The sequence below is a fragment of the Corvus moneduloides genome, chromosome 3 (assembly GCF_009650955.1).
Source record: "Corvus moneduloides isolate bCorMon1 chromosome 3, bCorMon1.pri, whole genome shotgun sequence".
In the NCBI taxonomy this organism is placed as follows: domain Eukaryota; kingdom Metazoa; phylum Chordata; class Aves; order Passeriformes; family Corvidae; genus Corvus; species Corvus moneduloides.
The window spans coordinates 109,605,386-109,624,960 of NC_045478.1; the positions used below are offsets into that span (position 1 = coordinate 109,605,386).

At 43.6% G+C, this 19,575-nt stretch overlaps 1 protein-coding gene across 5 annotated transcripts in view; it reads right to left on the reverse strand.

The window, feature by feature from the left end:
- TTBK1 (tau tubulin kinase 1) overlaps nucleotides 1-19,575 on the reverse strand; it is a 108,950-nt gene that overhangs the window by 25,888 nt on the left and 63,487 nt on the right. For all 5 annotated transcript variants that reach the window (XM_032104201.1, XM_032104198.1, XM_032104199.1 and 2 more), the window contains 4 exons: nucleotides 16,571-16,725; nucleotides 15,618-15,837; nucleotides 12,041-12,219; nucleotides 10,831-11,389 (listed from right to left, as the gene is read on the reverse strand). In XM_032104201.1, coding sequence (XP_031960092.1) covers nucleotides 10,831-11,389; nucleotides 12,041-12,219; nucleotides 15,618-15,837; nucleotides 16,571-16,725 — 1,113 coding nt within the window. The remainder of the gene's footprint in view (nucleotides 1-10,830; nucleotides 11,390-12,040; nucleotides 12,220-15,617; nucleotides 15,838-16,570; nucleotides 16,726-19,575) is intronic.

A 19,575-nucleotide genomic window follows, 5' to 3' on the forward strand; every position in this document is an offset into this window, starting at 1 on the left:
CTAGGTTTACCTTTGCTACTTTATCTTCCAGCCCTTACACTCATTATCTTTGCCTGGCAGGTTAAAACCCCTCTTGCTCTCTTCAGGCAGGGACACCTAACAGCAATCACGTCACTTTTTAGTTTTGTATTTAATGACAGACTGCATTTCTTCCAGCTTATTCTACAAGGCAGGTTTTACAGAATCAAGCATTCTTGTACCACTTCTTCTCTTTTAGGTTTTGAAAATCTTTTACAAAAATTTCCGTACGAGACTTGGATATGATGTCTGGTAGTGATCTCACCACCACCAAATATCTCCCTCTGCTCACATCTTCCATGTTCCTGCTGACACACCAGAGAATGTATTTATTCCTTTTTGCTGTAGCAGCATAGTGAGAACTTAGATGCAGCTAATTACTTCACCTAACTCCCACCTCATTTTGGGAGACAGCACCTCCCAGGGCACAGTTTCTCTCATTCTGTACACGTGACTTACATCTTCCATACTCCAAACATGACCTTGTCCCTGGGTGCATGCAATCATTACTTTGAATGCAAGCAATTTATCAAGCAATTCAGATCCTTCTGCAGAGCCAGTCTGTCAGTAGTGTTTTATCAAACCACCCACCTTCTGTCACTGCAAACTTTCTCCTCAGTGATTTCTTTGTTCTTCTTGACAGCCACTAAGGCATGGAATAGTGCTGAGCTAAGGGCAGGAGGTCAGGAGTCCTAATGAGAAACAGCCCCTCTTGTAAGAGATAGCAACATATAAACATATTTTGTTTGTCTAGTTGGCTTTCAATTTATTAATAATTTAAACTGGAAGAAAGTCTTATTGGAGTCTATATAAATCAACCATCTTTATAAACCAGATTTTTGAACTTACAAGAGCAGTATCAAGTTTATGTGAGCAGCATTATGATGAGTAGCATTAGATAGATCACTGACCTTTGAAATTTATGTATGGAGCTATTTATTGGCTAGTCATTGTTTTTGTCTGAACAAAGGGCTTAGAGTTTATAAATACCCAGTTATCCAGTTTGTTCCCTTTTCTGACGTGCAAAACTAAAAATTGGTTGATTTTTCTTTAAAAACAGAACAAGAGTAATTTTAATTCCTAAAATTGACCTTGAAAAATGAACATCAGTGCTTTGGATGCTATGAACAAAAATTATTAAGAGTTACTGATGTAAGTCTAGTGCTTTCACAAATTCCATTTTCTCTGGAATCTCTTGTTCCATTAAAGTCTCTATTGAAGTTGGAAAAAAATAACATCAGAGTAGAGTCTACTTAAGGAAATTATCCCTTCTCATGCCACTTTGAGAAGAGCAAAGCCTTGCTCTTTTTTGTATCTTGGTGCTTGACAAGGGAACTGCCAAATAGGATTAGGCTGCTGGTTAATTCAGCCCAAGTATTTTTGGCAACACCCAGTACCTTTTTAAAAAATAAAGCTCATGAACAAATTGCAGATAAAAATTTTGTCTGAAGAGTAAACTGTCCCATTCACACATATTCTTGGGACAAATCGAAAGAAATTGATGTCACTGATTCAAGAATGACTGTGGGAAGGGGCTGGTCATACCTGTGCTGAATCTCTCAAGGAGGGCATGTTGGCCCCTCCATCTCCATCCCTGCACCTCCCAGGATGCTCTGTCAGCGTGTCAGCCTGTCAGACCATGTCCTGCAGCACGCAGACATGCTGGGCCAGGTCCTAGGAACTTCAGGAAGCACCACTCACCCTGTCTGGGGCTGTACTATCTGGTCTTGCTTATGGGAGGGTGAATCTAATATTAAGGGAGCCTCAGGTAGGGCAGATATACCTACAGAAAGCACTGCTTGGCAAGAATTGTTCATTGTAAGCCCACTGGAAACACCCTACCTATGCAGTGAGACCTCCATGTCACAACCTCCTTCCAACACCCACACGTACCCCAACCCATTCTCACATCTGTCTGAGCTTTCTACATGTTTTATTGCCTGTATCCTATGCTTGTATATTTTCTGCACAATGTTTTACTTTGGACTTGCACTTCCCTAGAGCCCTGAGCACCATCTATGACCCCTTCTTCCTTAACCTTAACATCCATACTGCCTCTTCTCCCAGAAGAACAGACCAAAGGCTCATGGCAATAGAAGACAATTACTACATTCACTCAACTGCAGAAAGTCTTCATACAGTCTGGTGTTTTACCCTGCAACTCTACTGAGAAGGGCAATATATTTCTGCAAACACAGGAAATAAGTCATACTTATGGCAACTTAAATTAACTTTGATCTCCCTTTTCCTTTGAGATTCACAGTTTTAGGGAAGGTTTTCATGGGCTCTCTATACCAGGAGCTGAGGCCACTTTATTTCTCAAATGAGATCTGTTATCACAGGCATTTCCAAGCAAGGCCAAGAAGCAGGACTGCTCTGCCACTGAAAAGCTGCAGGTGCCTAAAATTTCTGGAATTTAAAAACAGCATAGTATACAGCTGGATCAGTAAGAAAATCTTTGCTATCCAACTTGACAGTCAGTGCCTCTGGGGGCAGGTAGGAAAATTTGGAGCAGCTTAGGAGTGGAGAGCAGACAAACAGTCTCACTGTCATGTAACAGAGGCACAGCCAGAGAGACAGAAATGTGTGGTCACTGTATGGAAACCAAACTGCAACAAAAGCAAGGGGATTTCCAAAGCCAAAGCAACAAAGAGATACATGATTGTAACTCCACAAGAGGGACAAACCTGAGGTCCTGCCTCAGGTGAGCTTTGAGTGGGAGTCTGCCTATATCTAGATGAAGTTAATCTGCCTACAGATTCGGCCCAGTGTAAGATACCAACAGAGATGCTTGAACCGCTTTGCTGAGGAAGGTAACGCTTGCTGATACCTCCACAGTCTCTCCATTCCAGTCATAACTTGACAACGTTTGCTGCTCGATTGCATGTGTTCAGTGAGGCAGCCCTGCACTTCCTACCCCGAGGCCGCAGGACACGCGAGCGAGTTTTTCAGATGAGCCCTGGCATCCACCTCTTTCACACACCACACGTTCACCATCTGCGTTCTCATCTTCGGCCTTGCTGCCGCCCCTCGCTCAGGCTGCTGGGAGGTTTAGAAAGGCAGATGTTTTCAGTCTCTGTGGGGTCTGGTTGCAGGGGCTTTGGAAGTTACAGTACCTTAGGCCAGTGTTGTCTGGGATTCAATATTGCATTAAGTGGTGACACATTGTGGGTGGGTGGGATCTATTATTGCATTATGGAGGCTGCTGCTTCCCTGAACAGGCTATGTTTTGTGTGTGAAGCGGGCCCACACCTGCTGGAGCTGGGACCTGGAAATGCGGAGGACGGAAGGCATGAGTCTGTGGTTTCCTGCCGTGAGGGGCATGTGCCTGCGGTGGGGCATGCGCACGGGGCTGCTCTCCGCCGAACGGCTGCGCTGTATGAAAGTGCCACCAACGTGAGGGTAGTGTTCTGTCTCCAGGGTTGAGGAGGAGAAAACGGAGGACGCCAGTCTTCTCAGGGGGCTGTACCTCGGGAGGGAGTGCTGAGAAGGCCTGTCCTCCTCCAACTGAAAAAGACCAAGAAGAGTGGAGGAAAAGGTGTCAGGCAAAGACTTGACTCGCCCCTGGTTTGTGATGCGCATGCTGCGGACATCTTCGCTGGCGGATGAAAAATGCTTTTGCTCTACACAGGGCCTTACTTACTGCTCTATGGATATCAGTTCCCAGGGATGCTATGGGCACCATGGAATCCTGTCATTACAGGGGGCCTGCCATGCTCTCCCCAGCCAGAGTGACACCAGGCTCTGCTACTCTGTCCCCTCCTCTGGCTCTTCAGGCCACATGCCTCACCTCTCTGTTCCACTGGCAGTGCTCATCTTGGCATGTCACTAGGCTATTCATGTATCTTGCACATAGGTAACAGTCAAACTCTGAACACATTTGGAAACCACATGGATGATAAAAGGTGAAACACCTAGCCCTAAAATGATTATGTGTATTTAAATGTGAGGGGTTCTCAGGGGCTCTTTCAACAAGTCTTATTAAAACTCACTCCAGGGATTTGAAAAAGCAAGTTTGGGGGCTGTTAGTAGACTTTCTCAACACTTACACTGCTGGCCTCCTGATACATTTTGATTGAGTGCCTGTAGGGGGAGTATTAACGCTTGCAGTTTTGGTAAGCAGTGGACAGACAGCAGGTGGAAAGGCAGGCAGAGTATAATTCTCCTTTCAGCGAGAAATTCAAAACACAGGGCCAGGGGAGGACATAAGGAGAAGATGCACTCTTAGGTCCCTTTTCTGCTTCTGTAATCCTGGGATAGCCAGGAGAGGGAGGAAGTACACACACTGAGGACAGTTTGTGTCGGGATGAGATCACAGTCCCTACCTTCCCTTTATGCTCTGAATGGAAGAGAGAGGCATTACAGGAATGACTTCAGATCCTTCACCCTGAAAGTGCTAAGCCCTTCCTTCCCTTTCTACTTCTTTTATGAAACTAGCACTTTCACAAGGGTCAGCAGTCTCAATCTCCAGAACCGAACCTTTTTCCTGGAATCACTTTTTTCCTTTCAAATGCATTCCTTTCCTTGTGCTGCATTTCTTTTCAGGAAGTCTCTGCAGGTGAAATGTGGTAAGGTGATATTGGGGTTTTTTTAAGCCAAAACGGCTCTCCTTACCTTACTGGAGATGTTGCCCTTGCACTAGAGAAAGAGCTGAATGTCATCCAGTGTCATCTCTTTCCTGTCACCTTCAATATCTTTGCAGTGCTTTGAGGCAGATATCTTATCTTCAGAAGCGCCTGAGAGCTACTCAGTTCGTGGTTGGCATTAAATGTGAAAAGCAATTATTCACGGTCCTAAATGTACTGCATGTCACTGCATAGATCAGAGTCTCAGATAATAATAATGTAATGCTGTCATACAGAGTACTTGAGAGAGACAAATAAAATCTAGACAGCAGCTCTAATTTCTCATAAAGACAACCATCTCTTCTTTGCATAGATAGTGTAGAAATTCAGCCTTGGGTGTGCTATTTCCAAGCTGCACGGCTAAGCATTACTGGAATCTTTATTCCTAATTTTTGCTCCATGTTTGGGTTCAGCATATTGTATGATTTCCAAGGTATAGATCATCCCAATATGGTAAAGACTTCTCAGATCTCAAAGGATCACTCCAGCTACCCAGAGAGACCTCCTCTACAGCACAGGACCAAGGACCTTGCCCAGGCCATGAAGAAGCCATTACAACACCCCATCAGTAAGTGCACTTTGGTATTGCTGCCTCCAGGATGACGCTGAGCTTACAGATGTGCCACCTTTTTTCACTGATGCTCTAATGCTTAAATTATTCTGTCAATGCTAAAGGTGCTGCCCCCCTTCATCCCTTTGCAGCAATCAGGCTGGACCACCTACCATCAGGCCTATTCTGCTCTGTTTGGACAGGATCAGTAGGACACCTCGTATGTGAAGTCCCAGGAGAATGTGATGTAGATAGAACTCAATGTATTTTACAGATCTAAAATGTAATTAGGAATGTCTACTGAACTTAAGGTTTTGACTGCCATTACCTGATATATATCTATATATATATATATATAAAAATATACAAAGAGCATATGTGAACATTACTTCTACTATCACCCTTCTGTGGACCCTTTATTCCTAACACATAGATGGACAGGGACACTGAATCCAAAGAGTGTAAGAGGCCAACCCTACGTTCATCCTTCTCCATCAGCTGACAAGCTCCTCTTCTCATGTGGAGCGAAGACAGAGGAGCTGACAGTCAAAGATCACATCATCTACAACAGGCATCAAACGCAGCTCAATGGGAATTAAACTGAGTGAGGAGCAGTGAGTCTTCCCCTCCTCTGCCAATGCCCATTTCTCACCATGAGAAATGGTCCCTCAGGTCCCCTCAGAGCAGCCCACAGACAATGCTGTAGAAAGGAAAGGAAACCAAGACACAAAGCACCTTTTCCCCTGCTGCCCTCTCAGGCTCAAGACACGGACAATTTAAAGCAAGTCCACTCACGGCATTCTCCTGGCTGTCAGAGAAAAGAGGCTGGAGATAGCATTGAGCAAGATGATTTTGAAGAGTGATTCTAACTACACAGCTGAATTGGTGAGGAAAAATATACTAGTGCCTCTTCACATTGGGACCTTTTCTAGCAGATGAACTCTTGGCTCTGGGAGATAAGACTGTAAGAGACAGCCTAAGCAAAATGCTCTCTGAACCCTGCAGAATATATTCAAGGATAGGTAAAGCAGAGTTAATATCATCTCCCACTTTCATTCTTCACTTCTCTTGTGGTTTTTAGATGTGACATCATTTGGACAGGCATGTTTCAGGCAGGCAAATCCCCAAACATTTTGCACAATGCCAACTGCACTAGCAGCAGGGGAGATCGAGAGTCAAGAAATACCTATGAGCACAGACCTATAGTCAGAAATAATTTCTAAAACTCACACATGTATGAACACTTGTAATTCTTGTCAGTGCAGAAGGCAGCAGTAAGTTGCCATCTCTGCCAATTATCAGGGAATTTATTCAGCATTCTTAAGAACTTGACAGATTTTAAAATTATATTGCAAGGAATGGATTTAAATTATTTCCAGCAGTAACAGCAACCCTGTGTCAGGATTAATATGTAAACAGAAGTGCAGGTTCAATCTTTTATTCCAGTCATTCTTTATCTATTTCTATAGCTTTATCTGCACAGTAGTGCATAAAAAAAAGCTGAATCTTATTAGGACATCCCTGAAATGCATACATTAAAGTAAACCCTTAGAGCTCTGTTAAACAGATGTGCTGAGTGGTGCACATAGAGAATGGCTTGAACAGGACGTAGTTTCTGTTCTCCCTTTATACCAGGTCTTCCCATGAGATCTATGCTCCACTGCAGCCATTTTCTTGTCATCTGAAACTGGGAGATACCTAATATGTGAGAATATTTGGGTCAGAAACTCCCCCAGGCTATTCAGAGCCTCCTCTGTACTTGACTTTCCTCACAGCAGCATCTGATCATTCTGTGCTCTCTCTTACACCCACAGAGTTTTAGTGAGGACAGCACCATCTCTCACATTTGAGCTACAATATTTGTCTTCTAAAAGACTGACATTTGAAGAAACATCTGAGTTCTAAATGAGGATAACTCAGGGAACAAAAGGCTGGTCAGCCTGGAAAGGACATGGAACAAATCCTCCTGGAAGAAGCCATTTCCAAACATGTGATGTATGAAGGGGAAATCATGTCTGATGAACCCAAGAGCTTCCTGTGCTGAGAGTCCTGGGTGGGAGGTTGTTGATCTTCACTTTACCAAGGTTTCTGACACTGTTTCCCATAACATCTTTATAGACAAAACAACGAAATATGGGCTAGATAAGTAGATAGTGAATTGGACTGAAAACTGGGTGGGCTTCTGGTCATAAAGTATCATGTTTGGAGAAAAAAAGTCCAGTCATTAATGGTGTATCAAGGGGCTGATAATGCAGCCACTACTATTTAACAACTTAATCAGTGATCTGCATGATGGGACAGAGTGTACCTTCAGCAGATTCACAGATGACACAATACTGGGAGGAGTGGCTGACACACCAGAGGGTTGTGCCAACATACAGAGGTGCTTGGATAGGCTGGTGAAATGGGAAAAAAGGAATTTCACTAAGTTCAATAAGGGGAAGTGTAAAGTCCTGCACGTGGGGAGGAACAGAACACGCTGGGGACCACCTGTTTTGGTGGCAGTTTGACAGAGAAGTACCCGGAGGTCCTGGTGGACTCTAAGCTGAACACAAGCCAGTAAGGTGCCTTTGTGGCAAAAAGGGCCAACAGCTCCTCAGGATGCATCAGGAGTGCAGCCAGCAGGCTGAGGGAGATGGTCCTTCCCCTCTGCTCAGCACTGGTGAGCCACACCTGGAGTGCTGTGCTCCAGTTGTGAGCTGCCCAGTGCAAGAGACACAGGGACACGCTGGAGATAGTCCAGCAAAGGGTCACAAAAATGATGAAGGGACTGGAAGACCTTCCATTTGAGGAAAGGCTGAGAGAGCTGGGGCTGTTTAGTCTGGAGAAGGCTCAGGGGGATTCTTATCAACATTTATAAATACCTGATGGGAAGATGGATCCAGACTCTTCTTAGTGATGTCCAGTGAAAGTAAAAGAAGAAATGGACAGAAATTGAAATACAAGAAATTCCATTTAAACACAATAAGAAGTTTTTTACCATAACAGTGACTGAACACTGGAACAGGTTGCCCAGAGTGGTTGTGGAGTCTCCATCCTCAGAGATATTTTGATTGGACACTGTCCTGAGCAACCTGCTCTAGGTGATCCATCTTGGAGCAGAGGGTAGAACTAGATGATCTCTAGAGGTCCCTTCCAACCTCAGCCGTGCTGGGATTCTATGACAATCCAGAATTCACTGTCTTTCTGCCAGTTACAAGTGATGGCTCATAGACTGGAGCCAGAGATTGGAGAAACAGAAGGAAGCATTAGAGCAGGGATCCTCACTTGCTTTCAGTGAGTACTCTACTGACACCAAGGGATGATCACCAGTTTTTGGGACACCAGAATGAGGTCACAAATGGGTACAACAAAGCCTATGACTTCAGTCATGGTAGTTCAGCATTTAGTGAAATTTTTACCTATCTTATAGGCTCAGTTCATATTTAAAGATAAGGAAGATTTACTCACCTACACACACACACACACACACACACATACATAACTTAATCACAGTTTTAATCAAACCCAGAGAAGCACAAGCATGAGCTACAGGAAACATCTGCCATTGCTAATGAGGCCTTCAGAATTTTCACTAGTTAAGTCCTTGGTCAACTTCTTATTAGTGTCCCAGCCATCTGTCCCTCCATATTTGCTGTACCTAAGGAAAACAGGTTTCTACTTTCCTTTAGGCACCAAGTCCCTTTGAGAGTTAATAGCTGGTTTTGTGACAGAAAATGGAAAAATTTGAGTATCACTGCGCAGCTGCAGTGGCAACTGAAGGATCCAGACATCAAAGAAAGAACAACTAAATCCCAGTCAGCCAAAGAAGTCCAGTGTTGCTCTGTACGTACAAAGGTAGGCCATGGAGTTAATAGAGGGCATTTTAGAACACAGGAACAAAAAAAATGCAGTTTGCTGGAGAACAAAGGCTGCCTAAAATATTAGTAATAATCACCCCCAATCCCATTCATTTATCTTTTTTGCCTGCTTTTTAAGTATCACTGTGCAGTGATAGCAAGTCTTTGTGCTATCCAACTCCCCACAGTCATTTCACTCAGCAGTGCATGTACTCTGGCCAAAAAAGGCCTTTCCAGCCTTCTTTAGCCCTCACTAAATATGTCAGTGAAGTGTCCCTGCTGTTGTTTACAGCTTGGTTCTTATCAGCTGGCTCTTACCATGTTCATTGCATCTTGCAGATCTTGCACTGACCAACCCCAAAAGTGTACAGACACACAAAATTCAGACATAGACCCTTCCAACTCTGCCAATCTTGCCTTATGCAATTTCTAGGTATCTGGGGCATTCAACAAATTGGCTTTATACAGCAAACACCTCCACCTCGGAACCTTGCAACTGGAATGCAGTCTCTAAGAGAAGCATGTGCTGCCTCTGTTCCATGCTCAGCAGGACAGTCCCACTCGTGCCTGCTGTCAGCATTTCTATCCTTCCTGTAAATGCTGCAACCTCATACAACTTAGCAAGGAACACCTTGCCTGTTGATTTGCAAAGATTTGCTTTGATTCCTTTTACATAGATTCTTGTCTCATTCATGGTTTTCTTCTTGTACCTCTCTCAGGGATCCAGAGAAGAGAAGAATCTGGGCAAGACCTGAACAGAAGGATGTTCTTTTAATGTGCTCCAGTCCTGTGAACACTTCCTTGGAGAATAAGCTCAAGAGGGAAGCGGAAACAGAATTACCATCTTCCAGACAGGAACAAGCAGACTGCACAAATGTCTGTCATAGGAGGGTATCACTGTGTACACGACCCAAAACTTGCCTGCTCTTTGCTGTACTTATGGATCCCATGCGCATGAGAGATCTTCATCAACATATAAATACAAAAAACTCTTAGGGGAACAATTTGATTGTCTCTTGCACTGAACACTCTGGGACAGGCTTCTTCTGAGAAATGAAGATTAGATATGACAGGAACTCTGAGCCTGGTGTATCATATTTTTCCAGGCTAATAAATCTAATAAATCACCTCCCAGTAAGAACTGAACTGCTTTGTAGCATCAGAGAACGACAGGAAAAAAGCAAAACTGAAAGGAAAAAAGCCTTCTACAACTATATGGAAAAAACATGATAGGTAAAGAACATTTCTGTGAGTAAATACATGGTAACAGCAATGCCTCTCATTGAAGTAAGGTTGATGAGATGTATGTGCTGGCTACTCTGAGCTTTTTATTAGGTATTTAGAAGAAAGATTAATTTCAGGGAGTTATTTTATGATTTGCATTGCTGCGGGCCTGTGCAGTGCTGATGTGTGATAAGATGGCATTCTCTTGCCATACACTGCTGTTGCTGCTGAGAAGCTATGTGGAGAAGATTTGCTAACAACACCTCCATACAACTAAGCAGTTATTAACAAAATTCTGTGGGAGAGCATAAGAGGAGTGACTAGAGATACCCAGAATCACAGCTGTGCTCTCCTCTTGTCCCTGTACCAAAATGGCTGAAAGCTCTTCGTAACAGTGTGTCCTTAGAAGGACGTAACTGGCTATTGGGAACACTTCTAACGTGTTCACAATACTTGCCAGCACTGTCAGAAGAGTTTTACAAGAGCATCCATGCTTGGAATCAAAGACTTCTCCAGCACAGCTGAGGTTTCCTAAGGTGATGCTATGCTAGGCAACAAGGTACAGGGATCTTACCTGTCTCTGAGGACCAGTAGGTTCAGATTCTCGTCTCCTTTGTCGGAGAGCTGGTGCTGAATGTAAGGGGGAATGGGCTGGACTTCCTGTCTGCTGTTCATGTCTACTGTCAGACACTGTTTGAGAAGGTCCTTCATGTCTATGGGAACTGTCCTCCTCAGTCACAGGCAGCATACCCCGACTTCGCCCATCATGAGTCTTCGGCCTGACTGCAGCATCTGCTCCCAGGCGCCTTCTCTCTTCCCCATCTTCAATAGGCCTTAGTTCCTCAGGCTCCTCATCCGTGGTTCCAGAGGTGCTTGGCTCAGCACCGGGGTGGAAGTCCTTCAGCTCTGTCTCCTTATCAATGATAACCCACTCCTTGCTGTCAAAGTCCTCCTCCTCTGCGAGCGGCACTGAGCGGAAAGCGTTGCTGAGGGCTTCGTGTTCCACAGACGCGGACACGTCCATCCTGCCGCTCGCCTGCCGGTCAGCCTGGCCAGTATCGATGGACAGCATCTGGGCTGGCTGCGAGGAGCACACGAGCCGTGATGGAGAGCCAGGGATATCCATTCGAGACCTAGAGACACAACAAGAAGCCATTAGAAACACATCAGGTTTGTGGTTAAAGACAGGGATCATAAGAGAAAGCCTGTATAGTCCTTCTCACTCATTTCTTGGTACACTTCAGAAAGACAGGCTTAAACAAAAATATTTCTTTAGAACCTACAATGGCATGAAGAAGTGCTTCATGATAGCCAATTCAGCATCTCTTTCCTTTGTAGACAGGATGATAGCCATTTTCCCCCAGCAACACCTTTCCCCTTTGTTAGGCTCTACTGGGTTGTGAAAAAAACCCCCAAACCATGTTCTGATCAGCGTTTCTCATTTAGCCTGCATCTGCTGCTTGCTTTGCTTCTCTGCCTATCTCAGAGGCCAGCAGCTTGCTGCAAAAGCCAGAGCGTCTGCTGCCCAGATTTTAGGACAACTGCAATGTGTTTTCAACAAGGATCATCCAAAAGCCTTGCAGACTCTTCTGGGGAAAGACCTCCATGTGTGAGACATCAAAATTTTTGACGATGAAAAGGGGAAGTAGAGGAGGAGGTGAACCAAAGGTCAATGTAGATAAAGTTGTGAGCATTGGCTCCTCATCTACTGATTAGGTTGGTCTCAATTGTCAATCCTCATGACTCTGCTAAAAGCAGCAGGAGGCTACAGAGGGTGAACAAACCTTCTTTCATGTGGATCTGCTTTTCCATCAGCTGTGGAAAGCCGTTCTGACTCGGGGCTGTTGACACGGCGGTAGCGGAGGGAGCGCACTTTGTGCGGTGTCGGGGACTCCGGAGGCACTCGGACAGGGGAACTGGGACACACCCCGTTTCTCTGCTCCTCTTCCACCATGCACTGAGTCTGGAGGGGGTAAACACAAAGAACTTCAAAGTTTGGCCAAAGACATTGATTTCCATCCTTCACTGTTGCCCTGGACTTTCTCCTAGGATACACTTTCAGCTGCATTTTCACAATCTACACAAGCAATGTCTGAAGGGACGCAGGGTCCCTCTGCCCTGGAAATCAGCTGGTATTAAAATAAGGTATGGATTTAAAATCAATTCAAATAGTTAAACATCTTTACGAGGTGGCCTATGCATTTCAATTACCCTGAGCATTGATCCAAAGGAGTTCTCACTGGTTAACCTAGTGTGTACACAAACCCTTACTGCCTATCCAAGATGTCTAAGAGCCTTGTTTGCCAACATTCATTTAGCAGAGTCCATGCATTACATTGCAACGTACAAACTTCTGCATCTGATACGACTAAGGCATCTCCTAATAACCAGAGTGGTTTGGTTTGTTTGTGTTTTTGTTTGTTTGTTTAAGCCTTGGTCCTTTAAACAAAGTCTTCCACGACATCCAGTCAACCACAACATCTGTAAGAACTTTCCACAGACATGCAGGGAGCTGAACATGCTCATGGACACTCTATCTGTACATATTTCCTCTTTACATGGCCTTATTAAATTTGATTTTTTTTAATTTAGCAGCAGACAAAGGAGCAAAAGTAGGTGACCAACACAGCTGTCCTCTGCCTTCCACAGTGCTGATTCTCCTTGGAAGAGAGGGGCAAATGCACAGAAGTAGAATGGTCCAAGGGCTACAGCAGCAGCACAAGATTTGCATTCAACACTGCGGTGTTGCCAGCCATGCAGCATCAGCTGCAACACACTGCCTCTGTGTGGGGATGTGTATGGAGAGCGCTCACCCTTCCCTGCTGCATGCCCCACATTCCCTTGTCCTCTATTAATGACAGACGGTCAGAACACAAGCAGCATCTCAGTAAAATGCTGCTGATGCAGACAGTTGCCTTTGTGCATGCAATGTAGACATGGCAAGTCAGTCAGTGCCCATAAATTAGCAGACCTAAACCACCCAAGCCGGAGTTGGAATGCATAACTAAAGAGCTTTGCAGCTAGGGAGAGTGGAGATCTTTCAAGCATTAGAGGAAAAGCAGAACAGATGATAATGATTTAATCTGTAATCCAGTCATGGCCAGGAGAAGGTCAGTGATACGGGAAGGTCAAAAGTTTGTGAATGGAGCAAAGTGCTGATGTAACTGTTGGGTAGCATCAACTTGGTAAGATTCAAGAGCAGAGAACTGGGGGATGGTGAGGGAGAACAGTGACAGCAAGCCCTGTCCTTAACAGAGAAATGGGAGAAGTGGGACAGAAGGAGGTCTGAATTGTGTACATAGAGAAGTAAGGATCATCTTAGAGAGTTATTAGAGAGAAAGAACATGACAAGATCCACTCATCCCCTAAATACAAAGAAAAAGACAGGGAGAGCCAGTTAATTCTAGTGCTACGAGACCAGAAGATGAAAGATGTGATGCTGTGGATAGCAGAAGGGTGTTTAAACACACCAGTGCCCTTGTGGTTCTGAAAGACACAACAGATACCTCAGATTACAAGCAGAGGTAAAGATGTGCCCTCAGGTATCAAATCCGAAGCATCCTTTTTTCTCCACGTGGTGACTGTTACTTAAATAAAAACCGATCCTCTCTCAGAGAACAGTCAGACTAAAGATAATAAGTCTAGCAAAGCAAAAGGACAGGCAAGAGACAAACTAAAGATAACAAGCCTCAGGGAGAGAAAGGACTTCAGCTTTGGAGAGCTTGCTGCCCTGGGCTTTGCTGCACAGCCTGCTGTGTAGCTACAGAACCTGTCAGAGCTGAAGTGCTGCCATGCTGAATAACTGCCTAAGCTCCTTTGGCAGCAACCTGACAACAAATAGCACAGTGCCTGGCAGGAGAGTCACCTGGCTGTCCTGTGGAGCTTCTAGAAACCTCTCCTGCCTTTAGCTGCTGTTATGACAGGACTTGTGAATGAGTTACCTAAGACATGACACACAACTAGCACGCACAAAGGACTTTCCTGTGCAAAGTCTGACTGAAGAGCATCAAGGCACCTGGTGGTAGAAATACAAAGAACAACACACTGAAGTTACTAGGATTTTTCTGTAATACTCTTTTTTTTAATGTATGCTGTGTGAACAGAACTGTCCTTCTCTATCAGGCTTTTCTTATTTCATATACCTTCAAATGAAAACTTCTGGGAATGCAGAGTTACCAGTGAGAGATGAAGAAGTAATTTGAACTTGGTTCATAATTTCTCAGTGTTGGGTAATGTCCCTACTAATGCTCCATTGCGATAACACATTGATCTGAATTATTCGCATTGGAGAATTTTAAGTAAATTAGATTAGATTATTTCTTGTCCATGCATAATGTTTTCTAATAAGACTAATGAGACTAATAAGGCTAGTGAAGATACCTCTATTGCTGAAATAAGGACTAACTTTGTACCAGTAGAGACTGAAGAGGATTCTGCCCCAGAAGACTGACAGATTTAACATGCCAATCTACAAATGACCATTAAAGACAGGTTTGTGACATCAATCTGATATGCCCTGACAACATTTTAAGTCTGACAAATGTTTCTCTGCTAACAGATTCTGTATGTATCTGATGACCTACCACTAATTTACTTGCAAAATGTAAATTAACCTGATTAATAAACTAACTGACAGATTCTTATACTTGACATTTATTATGGAATTAACCTTCACTGGGGACGCCTCCAAGAAATGAGGTAACATTTACAAGAAAGGACTGAGAAACACCTCAGAGATTATGAGGAAAATCAACTGAAGTATACATTTTATGTAAGCTAAAAAAGTTTAATATGATCTTGGAATGCAGAAATACAATATTAAGTAATGGTTTCTCTCACTCTTCACAGGGGTGAAACCATTGTTAGATGCTTATCATAGATTGTCCTATCCTTAGAAAGGAAAGTCAAAAAAAAGGAAGAAAAAAATGAGTGATAATTCAAGGTACAGAAATATATGTCTTATAAAGACATCTCTGATTACACTTATTTACCCTAGAAGCTGGAATACAAGAAAATTTTGGTTTATTAATTTCCAAGCCTGGGACATTTCTGATACTGTATCAGCTATGCAAGGACTAGAATTTCCTTGTTTGAAGTATCAAAATCCTAGATTGTAAAAAAGATTCACTTTAGCATTACTGGCCCCCAAAACGTCACTTGCATAAAGATCTAAATTAATCCCAATGGCCTTTACTCTGTGAAAAAATTGTTTGTAATTTCCCCTTTCCACAGGAAAATTCTTCAATGTTTTTTGGGCTACTACATAGGATGGTACATCAGTGGATCTGAGTGCCTTCTAGCAGCCTATGAAACCATTGCCCTACATCCAACAGTCACAGGAGACAAGGAAATGTTGTTTACTTTGCTGATGCTGATCCTGAGTTTGTTGCGATTCACATCTGTCTCTTCCCAAACTTCACCCTCATTGAAAGCCGTGTTTGGAGCCTGACCAAGACCTTCCACTGGCCGACCTGACAGGATGGGAGGAGCATTCTCTTGATCACTCAAATGTTCACCCTGTAGGACATCCTCAGTGTTCTCACGGAGCAGGTCCCCAGGTACTGGAGTGACATTAACCACCCTGTGGAAGAGACAAGAAGAAAGGTAAAATTATCAGTATATAAAGAAGGAAGCCTATCACACTGCCCCACAGGAATTCCTTAGCAGCTTTTGGGGTATTAGCAAGTTGAAAAACAGGCATTCCAGCTTTATCCCAGATACGACATCCTGAATCAGAACAGGAGGATTCCATGTAACAAAAGTTACAATGACAGTGGGATGGATCAGTGAAAGCATCTTGGGACCCTTGATACACAGGTTGCAAGCTTCTTCTCAAGTGCCCCTCATACAATATTGAGCTGTGAAGAAACCTCCCCTTTTGCATGAGCAAATGAGGCTTACCAGGCCTTACAGCTTTTATCTTCTGTAACATTACTGGAGATTATTGGTAACCCCTAACATCAGGCCCCCAAAAGCACCAAGACAGACCAGACAGACCAGTCGATCAGGCCTTATCAAGCCTTTTTTATCTGGACTCATCTCCACCTCTGAGCATCAATCAATGTACCTTTGCAGCAGCACATGAAACACACTGTAAACAGGTTGAGGAGCTGTGCTGGAGGTGTGAGCAGTGCATGCACTCAGCTGTACTCAGCTCACTATCCACCACCAAAGACATCCACTAACATATAAAAAGTCAGATGAACTGGTGGCTGCCATGCAGCTCCAACTTCCGAGAATGATAATGGTCTTGAAACCTTTGAAAAAAGATCTGAGCTTGTCTATTGTCTGACTGCTGTAACTGCAACACTCACCCAAACATGGCTGCTGTTTGCCTGGTGTTCTGCTGTGGTGGAGTTGAAGTGCTAGTGGACAACAAGATATCTGTACCAGCCTTCTCCCAGTCAAAGGCTTCATTTTCAGTGATGCCCCTTTCTTTCATGCTGTTCTCAAAAACGGACATGATAAGCTGGAATAGATTTACAAGAACAATTTCTGGTAAGTAGGTGAGAGTGGCTCTCACCAAAAATATGAAGTACGTGCACTAGGACCAAGTGCATCTTATAATCTTCAGTTGAAAGCAAAACTTATAAAATTGCAACAGTTGTTTCTCAGGTTGGTTTTGGCTTCATAAGTGAAATTTCTCCAAACCTACGAAAGAAATGCATGCAACATTTTGATACTGATTGGATGAAATCTTGCAGTTAGCTTGTTACTGCAGCACTAAACCTGTAACTTCAGCTTTCCTCTAGATTAGACATACGCAGAACCGTACATTTCACATGCCGAGTTCAAGGGCTGCCAGAAGACATAAACAGAACAGGAAAAGGCAGTCCTAGGATGCAGACTCATTGCAGTGCCTGGCCCAAATATGGCTTAGTCAGGAGCCCTGCCTTGTGCTTAATGTGCACAATGTGGCCTGACACACTTGGCTGCCTAAGAAAATAAAATTCTAAAAAGGATGATACAATTTTCTTTATAAGATGGCAGGTACAAATACTCATGCTGATGTGCTTTATGCTTGTTGCTTTTCTAAGAACTGATATCCTCTAGGAGCAAATGAAACTACTGTCAATACTTCTCCATGCACCAATGCATCACCAGAGAAATCTGATGTTCTGCAGTCAAAGGGAAACTGGATGCTGTAGGCCACCAGAGCTGTGAGGTCCTGTATTTCTAATAAAATTATTCAGCTAAATAATGCAGAACTGACAGGATTCAGCCTGTCAGTTCTCCTCTACAGGAAGGGACAATGTGGTGGCAAATACATTTGGCTTATGGTATAGCATCAGCACTAAGTTATGAATAAAATTTACCATGAACAAACATTCTATTTGTATTTATATTCCAGTTCTGTTTGTCAGCATGATCAGAAGGACAGGAGAGCCTGCCATTACCTTCCACCAAACTACAGTAAAATGCCTATTTGCCGCTTGCAGGTGAGCCATCTTTTTCCTTCTTTTTGTGACCCAGAACCCTAGAATCAGGTGCTCTCCTCCTGTGGTAACACTACATTTGATTAACAGAATTCCCAGAGTTGGCTGTTAGTCAGACCAAGGCACAGGAAATTCTTAGGATTGTATTTGTTTTCTGACTGCTACTTTGGCAATGATTACTGTCAAGTATCTTTTAGGAATTAATATCCCCACATCCTCAAAGATGCCTTGCAAGAACCCCACATATTTGCAGACAGATGCCTTTATAAAAGCCAGACTGGCTTCTGTTCATTAGATCATCCTCACCCATCTGTCCACTAATCCCAGTCTTATCACAGCTTTTGATTCTTTGTGATGGACATGTCAGTGTCAGGGAGTGGTATCTTCAGCAGCTATTTAAAAATTGTTACTGCTTCTGCCATCTTCCATTCCTTTGACACTGAAAGAGTCTGAAGTAAGAAACCACATGATAAAATTAGAAGTTCAGCTGTCTTATTTTTAGCATTCTTTCCAGGACCCACTCAGGCAAAACAACTTTTGTTACTTTCTGCTATAACTTACTCTGTAACTCTTGCACTTGACTTTGCAGGCCATTAGGGATATTACAGCCCTTCACTGTACTCCCCGTAGGGTCTTTTTTCACAGGCTGAAGGATACTGGTGTCCTCATCTGCCATTATTCTCAAACTATTTAATGGACTTATTGAGTCTTCTCAGCTTTCTCTGAAACCTTTATAATTCTGATGAAAGGTCGAAGCTTTACAAGGAGAGAAGTGGAGTGGAAAACTGCACAGAAGAGTCCCTGCAATAACCACTGCTCCCAGAAAGCCATGCAAAGAATCACTGGATCCTGTCTAGGAATCCTCTACCTGCAGACCCAACATTAGGGATCAGAAGAGTTTCCACAGTCTCTGCAAGCCTTCCATACTGAGTTTCCTTCTGCTGGGCTGAGTATCAAAACTCACCAACTCTCTGAGTATCAAAATCACTAGTGGGATAAAGAAGGGGCCCAAGATGTTTCTCTATTAAAGATGTTAATGTCCATGAGGACATAAAGCTGAATTGCACATTATGTAGTAGCATGATGTGTTTTGGGCTGATGGCCCAGAGAACGAGAGAGAAGCAGCCAATGGGGCACAAATTACCCACTAAGCTGTCACAATACATCTTGTCCAATGCCTTCTCCTGGCCAAGGCTCAGGAAAGGAATCACAATCAATCCTGAAATATCACATATAAAAGGTACCCAAACAGCTACGGATTGTCCAGGCGCTCAAGCCTTGAATTCTTTGGGGCTTATCCCAGAAGATGAAATCTTTCAGCAAGTTGCTCTTGCTCAAGTTTCTAATCTGCACTGTAATCTACAACACAGTATTTAAGAATAAATACTAGGCACACCTCTTCAGTGGCAGGAGTCCCCTTTTGATGAAGGAACGATCCCAATTTGTGTTTGTAAGTCCTAGAAGAATTTCTATGGAGAAACACTAAGATTATGATGGAAGATATCCAGTAGCTTGCTGTCCTGTTTTCAACAGGAAGAGAGCTCATTTTATTCCCAATAGCTGGTGCAGTGCTGTGTTTTGCATTTAGGATGAGAACAGTGTTGATAACACGCTGATGTTTGGGCTGTTGCTCAGTTGTGCCTACCCTCATTCAAGGACTTTTCAGTGTCCCCTGCTCTGCTGGTGAGGAGCTGCACCAGAATCTGGGAGGGAGCACAGCTGGTACATCTGACCCAAACTGGCCAAAGGCATATTCCATACCACAGAATGTCATGCCCAGTATATAAACTGGGGAAAAGTTGCTGGAAGGGACCATTTTCTCCCTGGAGACTGGCTGGGCATCAGGTAATTGTATTTTGTATCACTTTCTTTTCTTGGGTTTT